Raw genomic sequence first — 20,039 nt, 5'->3', positions numbered from 1 at the left:
GAGAATTCACCAAAACAGAAGAGAAGGACAGGTGGAGAGATCTTCAGCCTTCTCTGCCCAAGGTGTTCCTAAGACTATCAGAAATATGTGTTTTCGGATGGTCTTTGGTGACCCCTCTGAGACCCCCTCATGACCACCCCAGGGGTCTTGACCCTCAGGTTGAGAAATGCTGCTTTAAGATGTGTCGTTTTGTATTTCTGAGTTTCTGCAGAAGGACGGAGCGTCTCTTGTAACATCGCAGAGAGAGAGAGAGAGAGAGCGGGATAGAACAAATAAAAACCCGAACTTTTTAAAATGCCAAGCGAATGACCAAGGAAAAGAGGTTGTGGGGATTGCGGCGACGGGAGGCGAAATGCCAAATAACCTCGAGAGCCTGCCCTTTTTATCTAGTGAGATTATTCTGTTTCAAAAAACACTCGCTGTAAATGAAACGAGGGGGCTATTAAAAAAGAGAGAGAAAGAGAGAGAGAGAGAGAGAGAGAGAGAGATGAGAGGCAGCCAGGATGAAAAGAGCACTCTGTTGCACTCGATAGGTCTGGATCCCATTTCCACCAACAAGGCTTCTTCGAGAAGGAGGAAAGGCGTCAAGGAAGTATGATTTGTAAATTTTGCGCAGCAAAATCCTATTCTTGCAAAAGCAATGGCACAAGTGGATTCAATAGGGATGCGCCCAGCTTTTGGGGCCCTGGGAAACATAGGGTTAGCTGGTACCTGAAAAAGCAACATTATTAGCACTTTATCTCACCCGCTCTGAACTTACTTACGTCTTTTTCTGAATGTGCACAGACTACATTATCATCAGCATATTGGAGTTCTATAACAGTACTCATTGGTACTCAACAAACAAACAGAAGATGTGCTTTGCCATCTGAACTTTGAATTGCCAAAACTGGGGTTTGGGATTTTCAGCAACACCAAAGAGATGAAGGTTTGGAAACCCAAGGCCTTCCAGATGTTGAAGTATTCCCACTCCTGTCCCAGGCTGACGAGAAGCACTTGGTCTTTGAATTCAAAACGTGCTAGAACACACAGTGTACCGCAGGAATGGGAAAACCCAGGCCACTTTGGGCTCTTTTCTCAGGCCCACCATCCTATCCTTCCTTCTCTCTTTCCTTCCTCCTTCCCTCACTCTTTCTCCCTCCCTCCCTTCCCTCCCAACCTTTCGTCCTTCCTTACTTCCCTCTCTCCCTTTCTCCTTTCTTCCCTTTTGTCTTTCCTTCCTTCTTCCGTCCCTTCTTTCCTTCCTTCCCTCAATTACCTTCCACCCTTTCATCCTTCCTTCCCTCCCCATCTCCCTCCCTTATTTCCCTCCCTTCCACCCTTTCGTCCTTCCTTCCTTCCCTCACTCCCACTTTCTCCTTCCTTCCTTCCTTCCTTCCTTCCTTCCTTCCTTCCTTCCTTCCTTCCTTCCTGTCCCTTTTGTCTTTCCTTCCTTTTGTCTTTCCTTCCTTCTTCCCTTCCTACTTCTCTCCCTTTCTCCCTCCCTTCCTCGCATGTCTTTTGTCTTCCCTTCCCTTCCTCCCTTCTCTTCCTTTCTCCCTCCCTCCATTACCTTCCACCCTTTCGTCCTTCCTTCCTTGCTTCCATCACTCCTGCTTTTTTCTTCTTCCTTCCTTCCTTCTTTCCTTCCTTCTGTCCCTTTTGTCTTTCCTTCCTTCTTCCCTTCCTACTTCTCTCCCTTTCTCCCTCCCTCCATTACCTTCCACCTTTTTCATCCTTCCTTCCTTCCCTTGTTTCTCACTATCTCCCTTCCTTTTTGTCTTTCCTTCCTTCTGTTTTTCCTTACTCCTTCTCTTCCCTTCTCTTTCCCTCCTCCTTCCCTTGCTTCCTCTTTCTCCTTCCATCTTTCCCTTCTTTCCTTCCTTCCTTCTTTGCCCACTCTCTCCCTCTTTCTCCTTCCTTTCTTTTTGTCTTTCCTTCCTGCTTTTCCTTACTCCTTCCCTTCCCTTTTCTTTCCCTCCTCTTTCCCTCCCTTCCTCTTTCTCCTTCCATCTTTCTCCTTCCACCCTTTCATTCTTCCTTCCTTCCCTCTTTTTCCACTCTCTCCCTCTTTCTCCTTCCTTCCTTTTTTCTTTCCTTCCTTCTGTTTTTCCTTACTCCTTCCCTTTTCTTTCCCTCCTCCTTCCCTCCCTTACTCTTTCTCCTTCCATCTTTCCCTTCCACTCTTTCATCCTTCCTTCTTTCCCTCTCTCCTCACTCTCCCTTTTCCCTTCCTTCCTTTTTGTCTTTCCTTCCTTCTGTTTTTTCTTACTCCTTCCCTTCCCTTTTCTTTCCCTTCCCTCCCTTCCTCTTTCTCCTTCCATCTTTCCCTTCCACCCTTTCATCCTTCCTTCCTTCCCACTTTCCTCACTCTCTCCCTCTTCCCTTCCTTCCTTTTTGTCTTTCCTTCCTTCCTTCTTTTCCTTACTCCTTCCCTTTTCTTTCCCTCCCCTTCCCTCCCTTCCTCTTTCTCCTTCCATCATTCCCTTCCACCCTTTCATCCTTCCTTCCTTTCCTCTTTCCTCACTCTCTCCCTCTTTCTCCTTCCTTCCTTCCTTTTTTCTTTCTTTCCTTCCTTCTGTTTTTCCTTACTCCTTCCCTTTTCTTTCCCTCCTCCTTCCCTCCCTTCCTCTTTCTCCTTCTATCATTCCCTTCCACCCTTTCATCCTTCCTTCCTTCCTTCCTTCCCTCTGTCCTCACTCCCTCTTTCTCCTTTCTTCCTTTTTTGTCTTTCCTTCCTTCTGTTTTTCCTTACTCCTTCCCTTCCCTTTTCCTTCCCTCCTCCTTGCCCTTCTTCCTCTTCCTCCTTCCATCTTTCTCCTTCCACCTTTTCTTCCTTCCTTCCTTCCTTCCTTCCTTCCCTTGTTTCTCACTCTCTCCCTTCCTTTTTGTCTTTCCTTCCTTCAGTTTTTCCTTACTCCTTCCCTTTTCTTTCCCTCCTCCGGAATTCCCTTCCTTCCTCTTTCTCCTTCCATCTTTCACTTCCACCCTTTCATCCTTCCTTTCCACTTTCCTCAATCTCTCCTTTTTTCCTTCCTTCCTTTTTGTTTTCCTTCCTTCTTTTCCTTACTCTTTCCCTTCCCTTTTCTTTCCCTCCTCCTTCCCTCCCTTCCTCTTTCTCCTTCCATCTTTCCCTTCCTCCTTTTCGTCTTTCCTTCCTTCTCTCTTTGCCAGTCCTCTTCACAGGGAATGCTGGGATGCGGGCCCCAAGTTAGGAAGTGTGCCCGTGCCTGGCATAAGGCCTGAATCCAGAGAGTCATTGGCCTCCTATTCCGCAACTGTGAAATCGCCTTCTTCTCATAACGCCGAAAAGGTCTCCGAATCCGCTCGAGCCTCCCATTAAAAGAGCAGATATTCCTGCTAATAGGCCGGGGGAAGGAAAGGGGGGATTTCAAGATGTGATTTGCTCAGCGGTCCTCGCGCCCCGGCGTCCCCTGATAGCAAAATGATCCACTGCTGGCGCCTCCCGTCTCCTGCTGCAAAGACGCCACCTGAAAGGTGAGGGAGGTCAGCGGTCGGCAGAGGCAAATTTAATTTTGTCGATCACCATAAAGAGAGGGCGTTGATTTCCGCGTGGACAGCAAGGACATGAATATTTGCGAGTGGGGTGGCCGTCTGGCGGCAGCGGAGCCCGGCGCGAGGGACTTGCGGACGCGTTTGGGGCGAAATTCAATAAAGCCGATTCCTATGCGTAAGGTCAACAACAGAAAAATCTGATATGATGGCAATTTTTTAATATAACCCATGTATTTGCTGAAAGAGACTCGAGGAAAGCGTGTAATGCAATCGGCCTGACCTCCCACCTCCCCGCTCTGACTCTCTCGCCAGGATCAGAGAGCACTCCGTCTCCCTTTTTTGGTGAACTCGCAGAAAGTGATACTCAACCAAGTCAACGTGGGCTTTTTGCAAAAGAAGAAAAATACAGGGTGCCATTAGTTTCCCAAGGAACAAAGCTTCTTCGTTTTGGAACAAGGTGGCCGGATGGCAGAGAACTTCTTTTCTCTGCCTTCACGACCTACCACATTCAGATGGGAAGCTCTTTAACCTCAGCAGACTGAAAGCCAAAACCAAGGTCACAACAACATCTGTTATAGAACTCCAATATGCTGATGATAACGTAGTCTGTGCACATTCAGAAGAAGGCCTACAATATCTGTTAAAGAATTCCAATATGCTGATGACAACGTAGTCTGTGCACATTCAGAAAAAGACCTACAACATCTGTTACAGAATTCCAATATGCTGATAATAACGTAGTCTGTGCGCTTTCAGAAGACCGCCTACAATGTCCCGAAAAAACCTACAACAACCTACAATGTCTGTTATAGAACTCCAATACGCTGATGATAATGTAGTCTGCACTTTCAGAAGAAGACCTACAATGTCTGTTATAGAACTCCAATATGCTGATAATAACGTAGTCTGTGCGCTTTCAGAAGACCGCCTACAATGTCCCGAAAAAACCTACAACAACCTACAATGTCTGTTATAGAACTCCAATACGCTGATGATAATGTAGTCTGCACTTTCAGAAGAAGACCTACAATGTCTGTTATAGAACTCCAATATGCTGATGATAACGTCGTCTGTGCACATTCAGAAGAAGACCTACAAGCCACTCTAAACACCTTTGCAGAAGGATACGAGAAGCTCGGCCTGTCACTGAACATCGAGAAAACCAAAGTGCTCTGCCAGCAGTCACCAGCCAATCCCTCTCCAATGCCAGAAATAATAATAATAATAATAATAATAATAATAATAATAATAATAATATAAACATTATTTATACCCCGCCACCATCTCCCCAATGGGGACTCGGAGCGGCTTACATGGGGCCAAGCCTGAACAAGAATTACAATATAACAATAGAAATTGCAATAAAATAAAATCATAACATTAAAATATAATACAGCTTAATTTGTGTAACATTAGAAAATGTGGACCATTTCCACTCCCTTGGCAGCCACCTCTCCACAAAAGTCAACACTGACACTGAAATACAATCCCGTTTGAGCTCTGCAAGTGCAGCATTCTTCCAAATGAAGCAGAGAGCGTTTGAGGACCGGGACATCCATAGGGATACCAAGGTGCTTGTTTATAAAGCTACTGTCCTCCCAACCCTGCTATCTACATGTGAGACGTGGACTATCTACAGATGTCACATACAACTCCTAGAACTATTCCATCAGTGTTGCCTCTGAAAAATCCTACAAATCTCTTGGGAAGACAGGCGGGGAAATGTCAGTGTGCTGGAAGAAGCAAAGACCACCAGCTTTGAAGCCATGGTCCTCCGCCATCAACACGTTGTATGGATGCCCGACCACTGTCTCCCAAAGCAGTTGCTCTACTCAGAACTCAAGAACGGAAAACGGAATGTTGGAGGACAGGAAAAGAGATTGAAAGATGGGCTCAAAGCCAACCTTAAAAATTCTGGCATAGACACTGAGAACTGGGAAATCCTGGCCCTTGAGCGCTCCAGTTGGAGGTCAGCTGTGACCAGCAGTGCTGTAGAATTCGAGGAGGCACGAATGGAGGGTAAAAGAGAGAAACGTGCCAAGAGGAAGGTGCATAAATTTAACCCCGACCGGGACCGCCTTCCACCTGGAAACCAATGCCCTCACTGTGGGAGAAGATGCAGGTCAAGAAGAGGGCTCCACAGTCACCTACGGACCCACCCTGGAGGACTATCCTACTCGGACAACGAGTAAGGGGACTCCTGCTCAGCCCCACAGCTTTTGTCCTGTGTGGTCCCGCAGGGTTCAGTATTGTCCTCCATGTGGTTTAACATCTACGTGAAGCCACTGGGAGAGATCATCTGGAGCTTTGGAGTTTGGTGTCATCCGTACGCATCCTTATGTAAGTATGAACGGAGTTCTTTGATGGGTTAAGGGTGAAGCCTGTTCCAAAAGGTCAGCGCTCGAGGGCTGGAATCGGATGGCACGCAACCTGCCACAATGGTCGCTGCCTGACATTCAGAGGCTTGTGGGCCCCCCAACGCTCCCCCTCTCCTCGTTCTTCCTCAATCTCCACCCTATGTTCAGCCGCAACTCTCTTTTTCTCTCTCTTGTTCTCATTCGAGGAAAGTACAACATTGGCTCTTGCTGACATGTGTAACCACAGAAACCACACACCGGCAAGAAGCCTCAACCAGCCAACGCGAGTGCGGTTACGGGTGCCAAGCCAAGTTTTCTCTATTTCCAGCCATGCAAGGGAATCTTGGCACAATTGTCCCTCCATCCTGCATCGCATTCGGGGCGACACAGAAAGGAGCAGACACAAAGAAGGTCAAGAAAAGAAATTTGTTGGACACATCGTGTGTTGCAATGGGAAAGACCTGCATTGACCACAATCCTGCAGAAGTGGAAGAAAGGTGTGTGTTTCCAACTTATGGGAACCCTACAGTGAACCAATCACAGGGCTTCTTAAAATAATAATAATAATAATAATAATAATAATAATAACATAATAATATTATTATAATATTATAATATTATAACATAATAATATTATTATAACATAATAATAATATTATTATAATATTATATATTATTATATTATATTATAATTTTCATAATAATAATAATAATAACCCAGGTGCCAGCAGGATTGAAGAGAAACAACTGGAAAAGATGACACGATATGAGGATTTAAAGATCGAACTACAAAGACAGGTCCCAGTGGGGATCGGCACACTGAGTGCAGTGCCTAAAGACCCTGGCCTGGACTTAACAACAATCGGCACTGACAAGATTACCATCTGCCAGCTGCAGAAGGCCACCTTACTGGGATCTGCACGCATTATTCGCCGATACATCACACAGTCCTAGACACTTGGGAAGTGTCCAACGTGTGATACAATACAACAGCCAGTAGAGTGTCTGCTGTGGACTCCTCTTGTTGTGTTTATAATAATAATATTATAGAATAATAATCATAATATAATATAATATAATATAATAATAATAATAACCCGGGTGCCAGCTGGATTGAAGAGAAACAACTGGAAAAGATGACACAATATGAGGATTTAAAGATCGAATTGCAAAGACTGGTCCCAGTGGTGATTGGCACACAGGGTGCAGTGCCTAAAGACCCTGGCCTGGACTTAACAACAATCGGCACTGACAAAATTACCACCTGCCAGCTGCAGAAGGCCACCTTACTGGGATCTGCACGCATTTTTTGCTGATACATCACACAGTCCTAGACACTTGGGAAGTCTCTGACGTGGGATCCAATACAACAGCCAGATGAGATTATTTTTTGAGCCTAACAGCTCTGATTACCAACAAAGGGTTATAGGCCCAGGCATGTGCATTGACATTTCTGGCCCATCCTCTGTTTGGATATTAGCCAGCAAGCCAACAGCTTACATCAAGAAACGGCTTCCTAAGATCTACAGAAATACTTGCAGGAACACCTCAGCAAGCAAGAGTCCAAAAGTGACAGGCTCAAACCCGGAACCTCAATCAGTGGCTGAGACCAGATGAGAAACTCCCTCCTGGGCACACAGGAGGGAGGCGCTGAACAGACTGTGCTCTGGCACCACCAGATACAGAGCGAACCTTTAAAAAATGGGGCCACCAAGTGGAGTCCACGACACGTGAGTGCGGAGAAGAACAAACCAGAAGCCACCTACTACAATAAATGGAAGAAATAAATGTACATTTAGAGGTTGTCAGCTCAGTGCACATCTTCCTTGCGATGGGTTTCCTTTGCAAGAGCATTACAGGAGCAGAAGGAAGGATGCCCCTCGTGGTGTTCTTTCCGGACTCGGTGAGAAAGCCGAAAGAAAGGAACGCTGAGATTTGAATCTTTTTTGACAGGAAGTTGCGGAGAGCACTTACCAAACCCCATTGGAAAACATTACTTAAAAGAACACGCTCAGTTCGCGATCCTTCCCCTCCCTTGCTTTCTTTTTTGTTCAAATTCATCCATATCGTATCTTCCGGAACAAGTGCGGCAACTACTTCCAAAACAACAGCTCGGCAAGCAAAAAACTCTCCAGAATTACACATTAACAGCAATGGCTATGCACCCCTTAAGTACTGAAATCTATACACATGAAAATATGCACAGTGTTCCCTCACTTATACCGGGTTCCAGGAAAATTTGTGAAGTAGGGACGGTATATTTATTTTAATACTAACTTGGGGACCCGGCGGTGCCCAAGTTAATTGAGAAAGCCATTGAGTGCTTTCAGTTATTTATGTGGCTTGCAGTGGTCTCAGGAAGTTACTGAAGGTTCTACGAGTCCCATCATCCATGGTTGTTAAGATCTGGAGGGGCCCTGCTCTCGGTCCCACCACCCTCGCAATCGCGTCTGATGGAGATGGGGGACAGAAAGGGCCTTTTCGGTGGTGACCCCTCGGCTCTGAAGATTAGAACTGCCCCTTCTCTCCTGACTTTTAGAAAGCTGGTGAAAACTTGGCTTTGGAATTTAGCATTTGATGAGTGAGTCAATAACTCTTGACCACATGGACGGATGGTGATGAATTGCGATTTCATTCTGACGACTTGGCCTGATGTAATTATATGATTGTATTTTAATGTATTTTACGTATTAGTGTCTTATGAGGTGTGATGTTTTATATTATTGTTTATGAATCTTTTGTTGTGAACCGGCCTGAGTCCCTCTTCGGAGGTCGAGGGTTATAAAAGCACTAAATAATAAATAAATATATAGATATAATTTATACATTATTTTAGTAGTTATACACTTTTTAAAGTCTTTATAAACCACACACTTATACACTTCTGGAGCATGTTGTTCACGTAATCCTGGGCTCCGGCTTTATACGCAAAGGCAACCGCTCCATACAGACAAATGCTCTTAAGCCCGTGTTGAAAAACCGTAAAACAGCGAATCTGCAAAAAGCGAAGTGCAAAGTAGCGCGGGACCATTGTATGTGGGTATGTCTCTGGAACCCACAGTGGTGAGGAGCCACCAAACAACCTCCCTAGGATAGAGAGAGAGCACATGCAGCGCTTCTTGGCTTTTGCTTTGCAAGAAAATAAAAAGCAGGAGGAGAAAAGAAATGGGTTGAAAAAATGTTGAAAAACCGCGAAACAGCGAATCTGGAAAAAACGAATTGCAAAGTAGCGCGGGACCACTGTATGCGGGTATGTCGCTGGAACCCACAGTGGTGAGGAGCCACCAAACGCCCTCCCTAGAATAGAGAGAACGAGAGAGAGAGAGAGCGAAGCGCTTCTTTGGCCTTTGCTTTGCAAGAAAATAAAAAGCAGGAGGAGAAAAAAAATGGCTTGAACCTCACCGCGACACTGCTGAAAAATTAATTACCCAGCTGAAGGAGAAAATTAATTTTAGCAAGGCAGGAGGTTAACTTTGCCCCTGCTTTCCTCCCCTTCCGTCCCCTCTCCACGGACGGCGGGGACGGAGCCTCCTTGTTTTGCACCGCAATCGGGGAGCCGTCCAGTCGATAACCTGGCCATCAGAACAAGGCCCGTAATTAAAAGGTCACTGACCTGGAAAGCTGGGACCTCACTCTCAGGGCTTCTCAGTAATGATGGCGCTATTAAATTAAGGCGGTTATGAAATCAATGCTAAGAAAGCTTTCAGGGTAACGAGCTTCCATTCAAGGACATGCAAACGGCCTCGTGAAAGGGAGTTAAATTATGAAAAAGAGAAAAGTCATAAAAGGGAGAGAGGCACTGAAGAGCCTGGAAAGAGCTCCTTTTTGGAAGTCAAAAGAAAAGGCCACGAGGAAGCTCTAAGGTAGCCGGAAATCTTTCAAGTCGGAGCATCAATTGCTACACTGAGCAAGCATCACAACTATGTGAAACTGAGCATCTGAACAGTTAGTTCCAATACAGTTAGACTTCAGTTCCAATCTAGTTGCAACTGAAGAATTAATTACAATATCACTTAGCGCTTTTCCTTTTACGTAAAAAGCATTCAAATTTTTGTTATTTTTATTGTTTACTTCCTTGGGGACCCAGTAGTGTCATGTTATTTGTGTGCCATGTGTCGTCCTGATCCGTCATCCGTGGGGGTCGCAGTAGTCTCTGGAATGGAGTGAAGGTACTGCAAGTCCTATCATCCGTGGTCCAGTCTCCCCCAAACTTCACCAGGATGTGAAATGAGTCATGGAGGGTTTGGGTACCAAGTTTGGTCCAGGTCTGTCATTCATGGGGGTTGCAGTGGTCTCTGGAATTGAGTGAAGGTTCTGCAAGTCCTATCATCCGTGGCCCATTCTCCCCCAAACTTCACCAGGATGTAAAGTGAGTCATGGAGGGTCTGTGTGCCAAGTTTGGTCCAGGTCCATCATTCATGGGAGTCACAGTGATCTCTGGAATAGAGTGAAAGCACTGCAAGTCCTATCATCCATGGCCCACCCTCCCCCAAACTGAACCAGGATGTAAAGTGAGTAATGGGGGGGGGGGGTCTGTGCGCCAAGTTTGGTCCAGGTCCGTCATTTGTGGGGGTCGCAGTGATCTCTGAAATAGAGTGAAAGCACTGCAAGTCCTATCATCCGTGGCCCATCCTCCCCCAAACTGAACCAGGATGTAAAGTGAGTCATGGGGGGTCCGTGTGCAAAGTTTGCTCCAGGTCCGTCATTCGTGGGGGTCGCAGTGGTCTCTGGAATTGAGTGAAGGCACTGCAAGTCCTATCATCCGTGGCCCATCCTCCCCCAAACTGAACCAGGATGTAAAGTGAGTTTGGGGGGGGGGGGGGGGTCTGTGCGCCAAGTTTGGTCCAGGTCCATCATTTGTGGGAGTCGCAGTGGTCTCTGGAATTGAGTAAAGGCACTGCAAATCCCATAATTCATAGCAAGTTTGGTCCAGATCCATCTTCAGCTGGGTTCCCAGTGCTCTCTGGATGTATGTGAACTACAGCTCCTATAAATCAAGGTCAATTCCCCCAAACCTGGTCATGGGGGTTCTGTGTGGTCTAGGTCCATTGTTGGTGGGGGTCACAGTGCTCTGTCTTGATACAGGGTGAACTACAACTTCCATCATGTTAAGTCAACCCCTCTCCAGTAGGTTCAGTTGCTGCTCAATTCTGCTCTGTTTGCTGTGCACTATAGGAAAGGGTTAAGGGTGAGGCAGTGGGCAGGGTCTTCAAATTCCATACCAATGGAGAGAGGAAGGAACACTGGGATGTGACATTCATTGCAACCTACAATGTCATTGGAGGGAGGACCACTGGTGTCTCCTAAGCTGTTTGTGGAGGTGGGAGCTTCTCTGTGTAAATGGACACGCTGCGACTTACACACATACAGATTTTAACTTTTATTACATGTATAGATTTTATTTATATTTCTATTCTTATTCATATTGTTTTTCTTATCATTATGATTACTTGAATGAGGCCAAAATTCTATTAGAAGACAGGATCATCACATTAGGTTGGACTACAAGTTCCAGCTGTTTTAGGGTTCCTTTCCCTTGACTTCACATCCTCCCTATCAAGTTGAGGCAGACGGATGAAGGCAACACACACGAGGGCACCGATTTCCTTGGCCTTCCACTTGTCTTCCCGAATAAGAGCGTTTCACCCCGTTGGGAGCCATTTGTTTGCTCTATTACAGGCCCAGGGTGAGCCTGGGGCGGCCTTGACAACAAACTCTCCCCGGGCTCCCTCTGCAATTATTATTTTATTTATTAAATTTATTAGACTGCCCAACTGGCAAAGGCTCTTGGGGGAGGTTCACAGCCAGGACCGAAACCCTTGATACATTTAGATTATAATAGATTATAATGTTTACAATGGTGTCTTCTGTTTTTTCTCTGCTTAATGCCATTCCTTTTTCCTTTTGACTGTGTTTTGCACACACGTATTTTGAGTTATGAATTAAAAGTTGGTTGAAAGATATGTAGAATCTATCCCTACTCTTTCCATGTTGTCTATGCTTCCGATACCAAATTTTCTGGGAACACATATATTGGATAAATGGAGCTGTATATGTATCTTGTCCCTTGGAAAATCCTTGCCAGCTGCAGATTCTAGGGGCTGGGTTTTAGCACAGCGGGATAACTGCCAGCTGCAGTTTTTTAGGGCCAGGCCTTAGCCCTGTGGGTTAACCGCCAGCTGCAGCTCCTTAGTAGCCGGGCTTTAGCACAGCAGGTTAATCACCAGCTGCAGCTCCTTAGGGCTGGGCTTTAGCACTCCAGGTTAACCACCAATTGCAGCTCCTTGGGGCCAGGCTTTAGCACAGTGGGTTAACCACCAGCTGCAGCTCCTTAGGGCCGGGCTTTAGCACTCCAGGTTAACCACCAGTTGCAGCTCCTTAGGGCCAGACTTTAGCACTCCAGGTTAATCACCAGCTGCAGCTCCTTAGGGACGGGCTTTAGCACAGAAGGTTAACCACCAGCTGCAGATTCCTAGGGCCGGGATTTAGCACAGCAGGTTAACCGCCAGCTGCAGCTCCTTAGGACCGTGCTTTAGCACAGTGGGTTAACCACCAGCTGCAGCTCCTTAGGGACGGGCTTTAGCACAGAAGGTTAACCACCAGCTGCAGATTCCTAGGGCCGGGATTTAGCACAGCAGGTTAACCGCCAGCTGCAGCTCCTTAGGACCGTGCTTTAGCACAGTGGGTTAACCACCAGCTGCAGCTCCTTAGGGCCGGTCCTTAGCACTGTGGGTTAACTAGTGACAGCTCCTTAGGGCCAGGCTTTAGCACAGCGGGTTAACCACCAGCTGCAGAAAATCTTGTCAATTGAAAAGTTGACAGCTCAAGCCCAGGTGGGGGTGAGCTCCTCACCATCACCCCAGCTTCTGCTCAGCTAGTGTATCAAAAACAGCAATGTGAGTAGATAAATAGATACCGCCTTAAGTGGGAAGGTACAAAAGCCACCCATAAGGACATGACGATTCAATCAGGAGGTCTACAGACAACAAAAGCTCCTCAGCATGGAAGATGCACAACTAGCCTGTGGCCGGAGTTGAGCACAGCATCCAGATGCTATAGATGGAAAGAGAGGAAGCCTGTACCTCTGTTTCTGTACTGTCTGCCCTTGTCAATTGTATAACGGCATTGAATGTTTGCAGTATATGTGCTCTGGAATCCGCCCTGAGTCCCCTCAGGGAGATAGAGCAAAATATAAATAAAGTTTTTATTATTATTATTATTATTATTATTATTATTATTATTATTATTTCAGGAGACAAAGAAACCTCAACTTTGTTGGCAGTAGATGATGCCACCATCCCTGCAGATTCAAAGCCCTGACAGCTCTTGCTTTACCAATTTGATCTAATGGCTCTCTTTGGATCACCTTCTCCATTATTTGGGCATCCGGTGTTCACATTTGTTCCACTTCCATCCTCGCTGTCCTCACAAAAGCCCAAATCTCCATCGATCAGATCCGACAGCCACTTCTTCCCGCAGTAGTCAATCGAATCCCGACAAGAAGCGCGCACAGAGGACATGAAAGCAATAGACTCCCTCGGCGTTGATCTGCAGTTAATAAAAACTGGAAGCCGCAGATTTATCCTCTTCCATAAAATGGTCTAAATCTATCAAAGTCTCGCAGCCACCTTTCTCCCATCTAAAAGACTGAGAGATCTCTCTCCTTCCAGGCAGGGAGATAGTTCTCTGGTACCTTCTTGGAGCAGAAGGTCTGGTCCAGGTGGACATCCACGGCTTGAGGTCACTCACACAAGGCCACAGGAAGCCAAAGGTCCATCTACGAACACTCCCAGCATTCCTCACCATTAGCAATCGAGTCTTAGATGTCTAAAATTTCTGTATCTCTCTACTCTTTTCCTAAAATAGGTGAAGACCTTTCCGTTTCAACAAACCATTGAAGACTGATTGTTTAGATGGGACGTGTTAGGTTTCCTATCCGTTCTTTTTGTCGTGCTGTCATTTTGAGGGCTTATCTTACACCTATTTTAATTTTTGGAAATAGTTTACTTGTTTGAAGATCCTTGGTGCAGTGAATTTCTAGCGATTCTTTGAATCTTGTCAAATGCCTTGAGTCTCAAACTGGGAAAACAACAAGTGTGACAGCAACATAGGAAATTTCCCTCTATATCTCCAAGTAAGTTAGCTTCTTCTCTTTCCACAATGTTCTTTGCTTTGAACGGTAACAATTGTTGTATATTGCAACTATTTTGGAAAGCAGAAATCTATCTACTTCCTATCCACCCATCCATCCATCCATGCAACAATCCATCCATCCACCTACCAGCCAACTTGTACCTACCTACCTACCTACCTACCTGTTGATCTATCTATCTATCAAAACCATCTACCTACTTATTTACCTACCTGCCAATCTATTCATCCAACCATCCACCCACCCACCCACCCACCCATCCATCTACCCACCAACTTGTACCTACCCACCTGTCTGCCTGTCTGCCTGTCTGCCTGTCTATCTATCTATCTATCTATCTATCTATCTATCTATCTATCAGAACCGTCTACCTACCTATTTACCTACCTACCAACCTATTCATCCAACCATCCACTCACTCACCCATCCACCCACCAACTTGTATCTACCTACCTACCTACCTACCTACCTGTTCATCTATCTATCAGAACTGTTTACCTACGTATTTACCTACCTACCAACCGATTCATCCAACCATCCACTCACTCACCCACCCATCCATACATCCACCCACCAACTTGTACCTACCTACCTGTTGATCTATCTAGCCTAACTGTTTACCTACATATTTACCTACCTACCAACCTATTCATCCAACCATCCACTCACTCACCCACGCATCCATACATGCACCCACGAACTTGTACCTACCTACCTGTTGATCTATCTATCAGAACCATCTACCTATGTATTTACCTACCTACCAACCTATTCATCCAACCATCCACTCACTCATCCACCAATCCATACATCCACCCACCTACTTGTACCTACCTACCTGTTGATCTATCTATCAGAACCATCTACCTATGTATTTAGCTACCTACCAACCTATTCATCCAACCATCCACTCACTCACTCACCCACCCATCCATCCACCCACCAACTTGTACCTACCTACCTATGTACCCGCTGATCTATATCCATCTATCTATCTATCTATCTAGATAGATAGATAGATAGATAGATAGATAGATAGATGGAGATCAACAGGTAGATAGGTATCTATCTATCTATCTATCTATCTATCTATCTACCTAGCTACTACCACCTCACCCACTTCATAGGGAATCTGCTACAAAACAGGAGCTTTTTTGTTGAGTTTAAGGGCCAGAGAAGCAGATGGTGAAAACAGAAGAACATTCTGCCTTAGGGGACTGTGTTTGCTCTATCAATGTTTAACATCGACACAAATGACCAGCCACTGCTAGAAGGGGCAGAGAGTTTCCTCTGTACTAATGATCTATACTGATGATGCCATCACTGCCCAAGCAGGGAGCTTTGAAATGGTTGAAAAGAAGCACTCCGAAGCTTTAGGTGCTCTTACTGTCTATTACAGGGAAAACCAGCTTGCATCATTAATGTTTAACATTTACACAAATGACCAGCCACTGCCAGAAGGGACAGAGTTTCCTCTATGCTGACGATCGTGCCATCACCACTCAAGCAGGGAGCCTTGAAATGGCTGAATAGAAGCTCTCTGAAGCTTTAGACACTCTTTTTGCCTATTACAGGGAAATCTATCAATGTTTAACATGTCCAGAAATGACCAGCTACTGCAGAAGGGACAGTGAGTTTCATCTATGGTGACGATTATGCCATCACCGCTCAAGCGGTGAAATGGTTGAAAAGAAGCTCTCTGAAGCTTTAGGTGCTCTTACTGTCTATTACAGGAAAAACAATTTAATTCCTAACACATCTAAAACGCAGACATGTGCTTTTCACCTTAAGAACAGACAAGCATCTCAAGCTCTGGGGATGACCTGCGAAGGAATCCCACTGGAGCATTGCAGCACATCCGAATACCTGGGAGTCACTCTGGACGGAGCTCTGACTTACAAGAAGCGCTGCTTGAAGACACAATGACACGTTGCAAACAATTAATGCAAAGGGCAGACAAATAGAAACAGGGAGGGGAGGGTCGCCTGCATCAAACAGGGTGATGTGTGTGGGTTTCGCCCGCTCCTCACTTTGGTAATCATTAGCCGAGTAATTCATTAGGCGCTTTAATCGGGTCAGCGTCTCTCTTCGCTGGCCTCCTCTGCCAGCGTCCCCTGTTGACTTCTCCCTCTCCCTTCTTCTTCCCTCCAAACCTTTGCTTCTTCCCAGCCAGGGATTTAGTAAAATTAAACAGATTAGATGAAGCTCCAGATATTTACAACAACAAAAAAAAGGTTCGGCAAAGCTGGTCAATCGGGAAACGTGGCACGAAAACACCCGAGATGTTCGTCACAAAATTGCTTCTAAACACTTTTTGCAAATGAGAGGAATGCAACAAAGATACAATGCACAGGCGGTGATAATAAGGCATTATATCCCGGGGCGCCTTGCTTGAATTGTGCTTTTGGGGGGGAGACGGAACAGAAGAAAAGGAGGCGCTAAAGGATCTCTCTCGGCAACTATAGATTTCGTCTCAGGTTACCGCGGGTAATCAGCGCAGCTTTTAGGCTCAGCTTTCCTCTGCTTCATTGCTTTGATGATAGAGTTGAAATCCCAAAGCTTTTATGATTAATTACTCCCCGTAGGTCCGCATATTTCAAGGGGGAAAAATATGAGCGAGAGAGAGAGAGAAAGGGAAAGGAATAGAGAGAAGGAACAGAGCGGCGAGACGGCAGCCCCGGAAGCAAAAAAGTTCCAAAAGATGGTTTTGACAGCTAGGAAGTGTGTACCCCAATTGTCAAATAATAAAGATCAATAATAATAATAATAATAATAATAATAATAATAATAATAATAATAAAGATCGAACTGCAAAGACTCTGGCACAAGCCAGTCAAGGTGGTCCCAGTGGTGATCGGCACACTGGGTGCAGTGCCTCAAGACCTTGCCCTGCACTTAAACACAATTGGTGCTGACAAGATTACCATCCTTACTGGGATCTGCACACATTATTCGACAGTCCTAGACACTTGGGAAGTGTCCGACGTGTGATCCAATACAACAGCCAGCAGAGTGATCTTGTCTGCTGTGGACTCATTTTGTTGTGTTTCAAATAATAATAACAATAATAATAATAAAGTGTCCGACGTGTGATCCAATGCAACAGCCAGCAGAGTGATCTTGTCTGCTGTGGACTCATCTTGTTGTGTTTCAAATAATAATAATAATAATAATAATAATAATAAAGTGCCTGATGTGTGATCTAATGCAACAGCCAGCAGAGTGATCTTGTCTGCTGTGGACTCATCTTGTTGTGTTTCAAATAATAATAATAATAATAATAATAATAATAATAATAATAAAGTGTCCGACGTGTGATCTAATGCAACAGCCAGCAGAGTGATCTTGTCTGCTGTGGACTCATCTTGTTGTGTTTCAAATAATAATAATAATAATAATAATAATAATAATAATAAAGTAAAATACTGGAAATGTAAAAATAACAATAATAGAAAAAAATGTAATCATAATAATAGGTTCCATACGTTTTCCCAGATTTTTCGTGGTAAAATTAGGTGCCTCGGCTTATATTCGGATTGGCTTATACTCGAGTATATACAGCACACTCCTGTTGACAGTAACTTGTTAATCTTTGGGGCCATTCCTATGTTTTTAAAAGGCATGTCTATCTCCAAGTGGCTAGAGGACTATCATATAATGGGTTTACCATTCTAAACAAGACCCAGCCCTTAAAATATCTGATAAAGCTATATTTGCATTGGAGGGTGGTTTCAGGAGGGTAGTTACTGTTGTCGCAAGGAGGAAAACGTAAGGGAAGAAGTTCTGAAAATGCAGGTCGGAAAAGGCGAGTGAGAAACCCTTGGGGTGGACAGACTTGAACCTTTTCCCCTTTTGCAAAATGCACCAGCAGGCTTTGGAGGCTTTTCTTTTCTTTAAAGAGAAAGGCGACCGAATGACGGCGGAAGGGTCAGAGACGGAGCAGCGTCCATCTGTTGCAAAAACGAGGCTGAATTTACCGAGATGCCCGGGCTCCTCTTGGCGTCTGAAAGGGCTCGGCAGTCAATCGCTTGCCCTTTGAGATGCTGAAAGGCGGGCTGACCCCAAATGTAACCTCCGCCCGACCCCGTCTTTTGCCCGCTCTTCATTGCAAGGCCCGGCCGCCTTCTGAAGCCGTTGACCGTTTCACCTGCAGCTGACCAACCCCGCAGCAAAGACCACGAAAGAGCCGGGTACAGAAAGACGGAAGTTGGCGACTCGAGCTGCTCTTGGCCCGGGTCACAAAGCACCAGCCATTCAAACATACTGCTTTCAAGTATATTGGTCTCCCTGTCTTTGCAATAAAGGCTTCTTTGATTCAGTTACCTGACGGAGGCGCAATGCAATTGATGTCGCTCCAACCCATCTCGACCTAATTTGTCGAATAAACTTGGTCCTCGAAAACGATCTGATATTGAGGAAACTATTATATTTATTAGTTATTTATTTACGACCTTTCTATGCCGCCCTTCTCAGAGCAGCCGACAAGGAATATGTAAATACAATGTATTATATTATTAGCATAGCACAATATTAGCATTCTGTATTACTATATTGTACTATACTGTTATACCGTAATATTATTAGTAATATTACATGTAATATAAAATATATATTAGTAGTAGTAGTATTATATTGTATTACATTATAATATTATCAATATTATATGTATATACAAGATATTATATTGCATTATATTATATTATTATTTACTCCTGTCATGTAAATAATAAAGCCCCCAGTGGGCAATGGATTAAATCCTGCTGACCAAAAGGATGGTGGTTTGAATCCGGGGAGCGGGGTGAGCTCCCATCTATCAGCTCCAGCTTCCTAAGAGTGGACAAGGGAGAAGCCTCCCACAGGATGGTAAAATATCTGGACATCCCCTGGGCAACATCCCTGCAGACAGTCAATTCTCTCACACTAGAAGGACTTCTGACCGAAAGGTTGGCGGTTTGAATCCAGGGAGTGGGGTGAGCTCCCATCTGTCAGCCCCAGTTTCTCATGCAGAGACATGAGGGAAGCCTCCCACAGGATGGTAACACATCCAGGTGCACCCTGGGTAACGTCCTTGAAGACAGTCAATTCTTTCACACCAGAAGAACTGCTGATCAAGAGGATGATTGGATCAAATTCGGGGAGCAGGGTGAGTTCCTATCTGTCAGCTCCAGCTTCCCATGAGGGGACATGAGAGAAGCCTCCCACAGGATGGTAAATATTCGGGTGTCCCCTGGGCAACGTCCTTGCAGAGTGGAGTGAGTTCCCCTCTGTCTGCTCCAGCTTCTCATTCAGGAGTGGGCTTCCTGTTTTGTGCTCCCAAAGATGCCGGTGGTACCAAAGGAAACAGGATTTGCACACAACCCTACTCTTGACTGCTAAAAAAGTGGACAGAGTACACATTCCCACCAATTGATAGAAGATTTAAGAGTGAAAGAGTGATATAGTAACACATTTTACTTCGATGCTGAGATTTCCGAGCAACGGTTTCTCCTTATTTCCTGTCATGTCCACTCATCACAATAAGCAACTGAGAGCCTGAGGAGGAATGTCTACTTTGCGTACTGCTTTGAATACTCCCTTTACCTTTTGCAACGGAAAAAATGCGACGGTTGCCCAAAAGATGGGTGAGAAGCTCTCCCAGGGTTCAAGAGAGCACGAGGTCAGGGAGACATCAAGGCGAGGGGGGAAAGGCGGAAGGAAGGGTCTGGAGAACGTTTAGAAAAAGATGAGGAAAGACAGCTTTGCGATAGAAGGCAGAAAGCATTGCGATCAGGTACCTTTCTTCTTGAGGAATGATCTTCTTGTTGCGAGCGGACTCTGGCGGACCCGGCTGTTCTGTAGAAACTTCACGGCCGTTGCGATCTATGGGGCAGAGAGGGAAACAGGAGATCTTTAAGGAAAGCGACACGCAAAGTCCAGTTTTTAAAACCTCATGCAAAGCATTAAATAGGAAAGCTTAGCAGCGTAACTTAGCTGAAAGGCCATAGAACCCTTTCTAGTGCGAAGATCCCAGGATTCAGGGATTCTGCTCCTCCCTG

General features: G+C 45.3%; 1 protein-coding gene across 1 annotated transcript in view; it reads right to left on the bottom strand.

Annotated features, from left to right (window-relative positions):
• PEX14 (peroxisomal biogenesis factor 14) overlaps positions 1–20,039 on the bottom strand; it is a 118,717-nt gene that overhangs the window by 45,892 nt on the left and 52,786 nt on the right. Inside the window, exon 3 of the mRNA XM_060758903.2 lies at positions 19,779–19,863. Coding sequence (XP_060614886.2) covers positions 19,779–19,863 — 85 coding nt within the window. The remainder of the gene's footprint in view (positions 1–19,778; positions 19,864–20,039) is intronic.

This window comes from Anolis sagrei, chromosome 13 (assembly GCF_037176765.1).
Source record: "Anolis sagrei isolate rAnoSag1 chromosome 13, rAnoSag1.mat, whole genome shotgun sequence".
Lineage (NCBI taxonomy): Eukaryota > Metazoa > Chordata > Lepidosauria > Squamata > Dactyloidae > Anolis > Anolis sagrei.
This window is presented reverse-complemented; position numbering and strand designations above follow the sequence as displayed.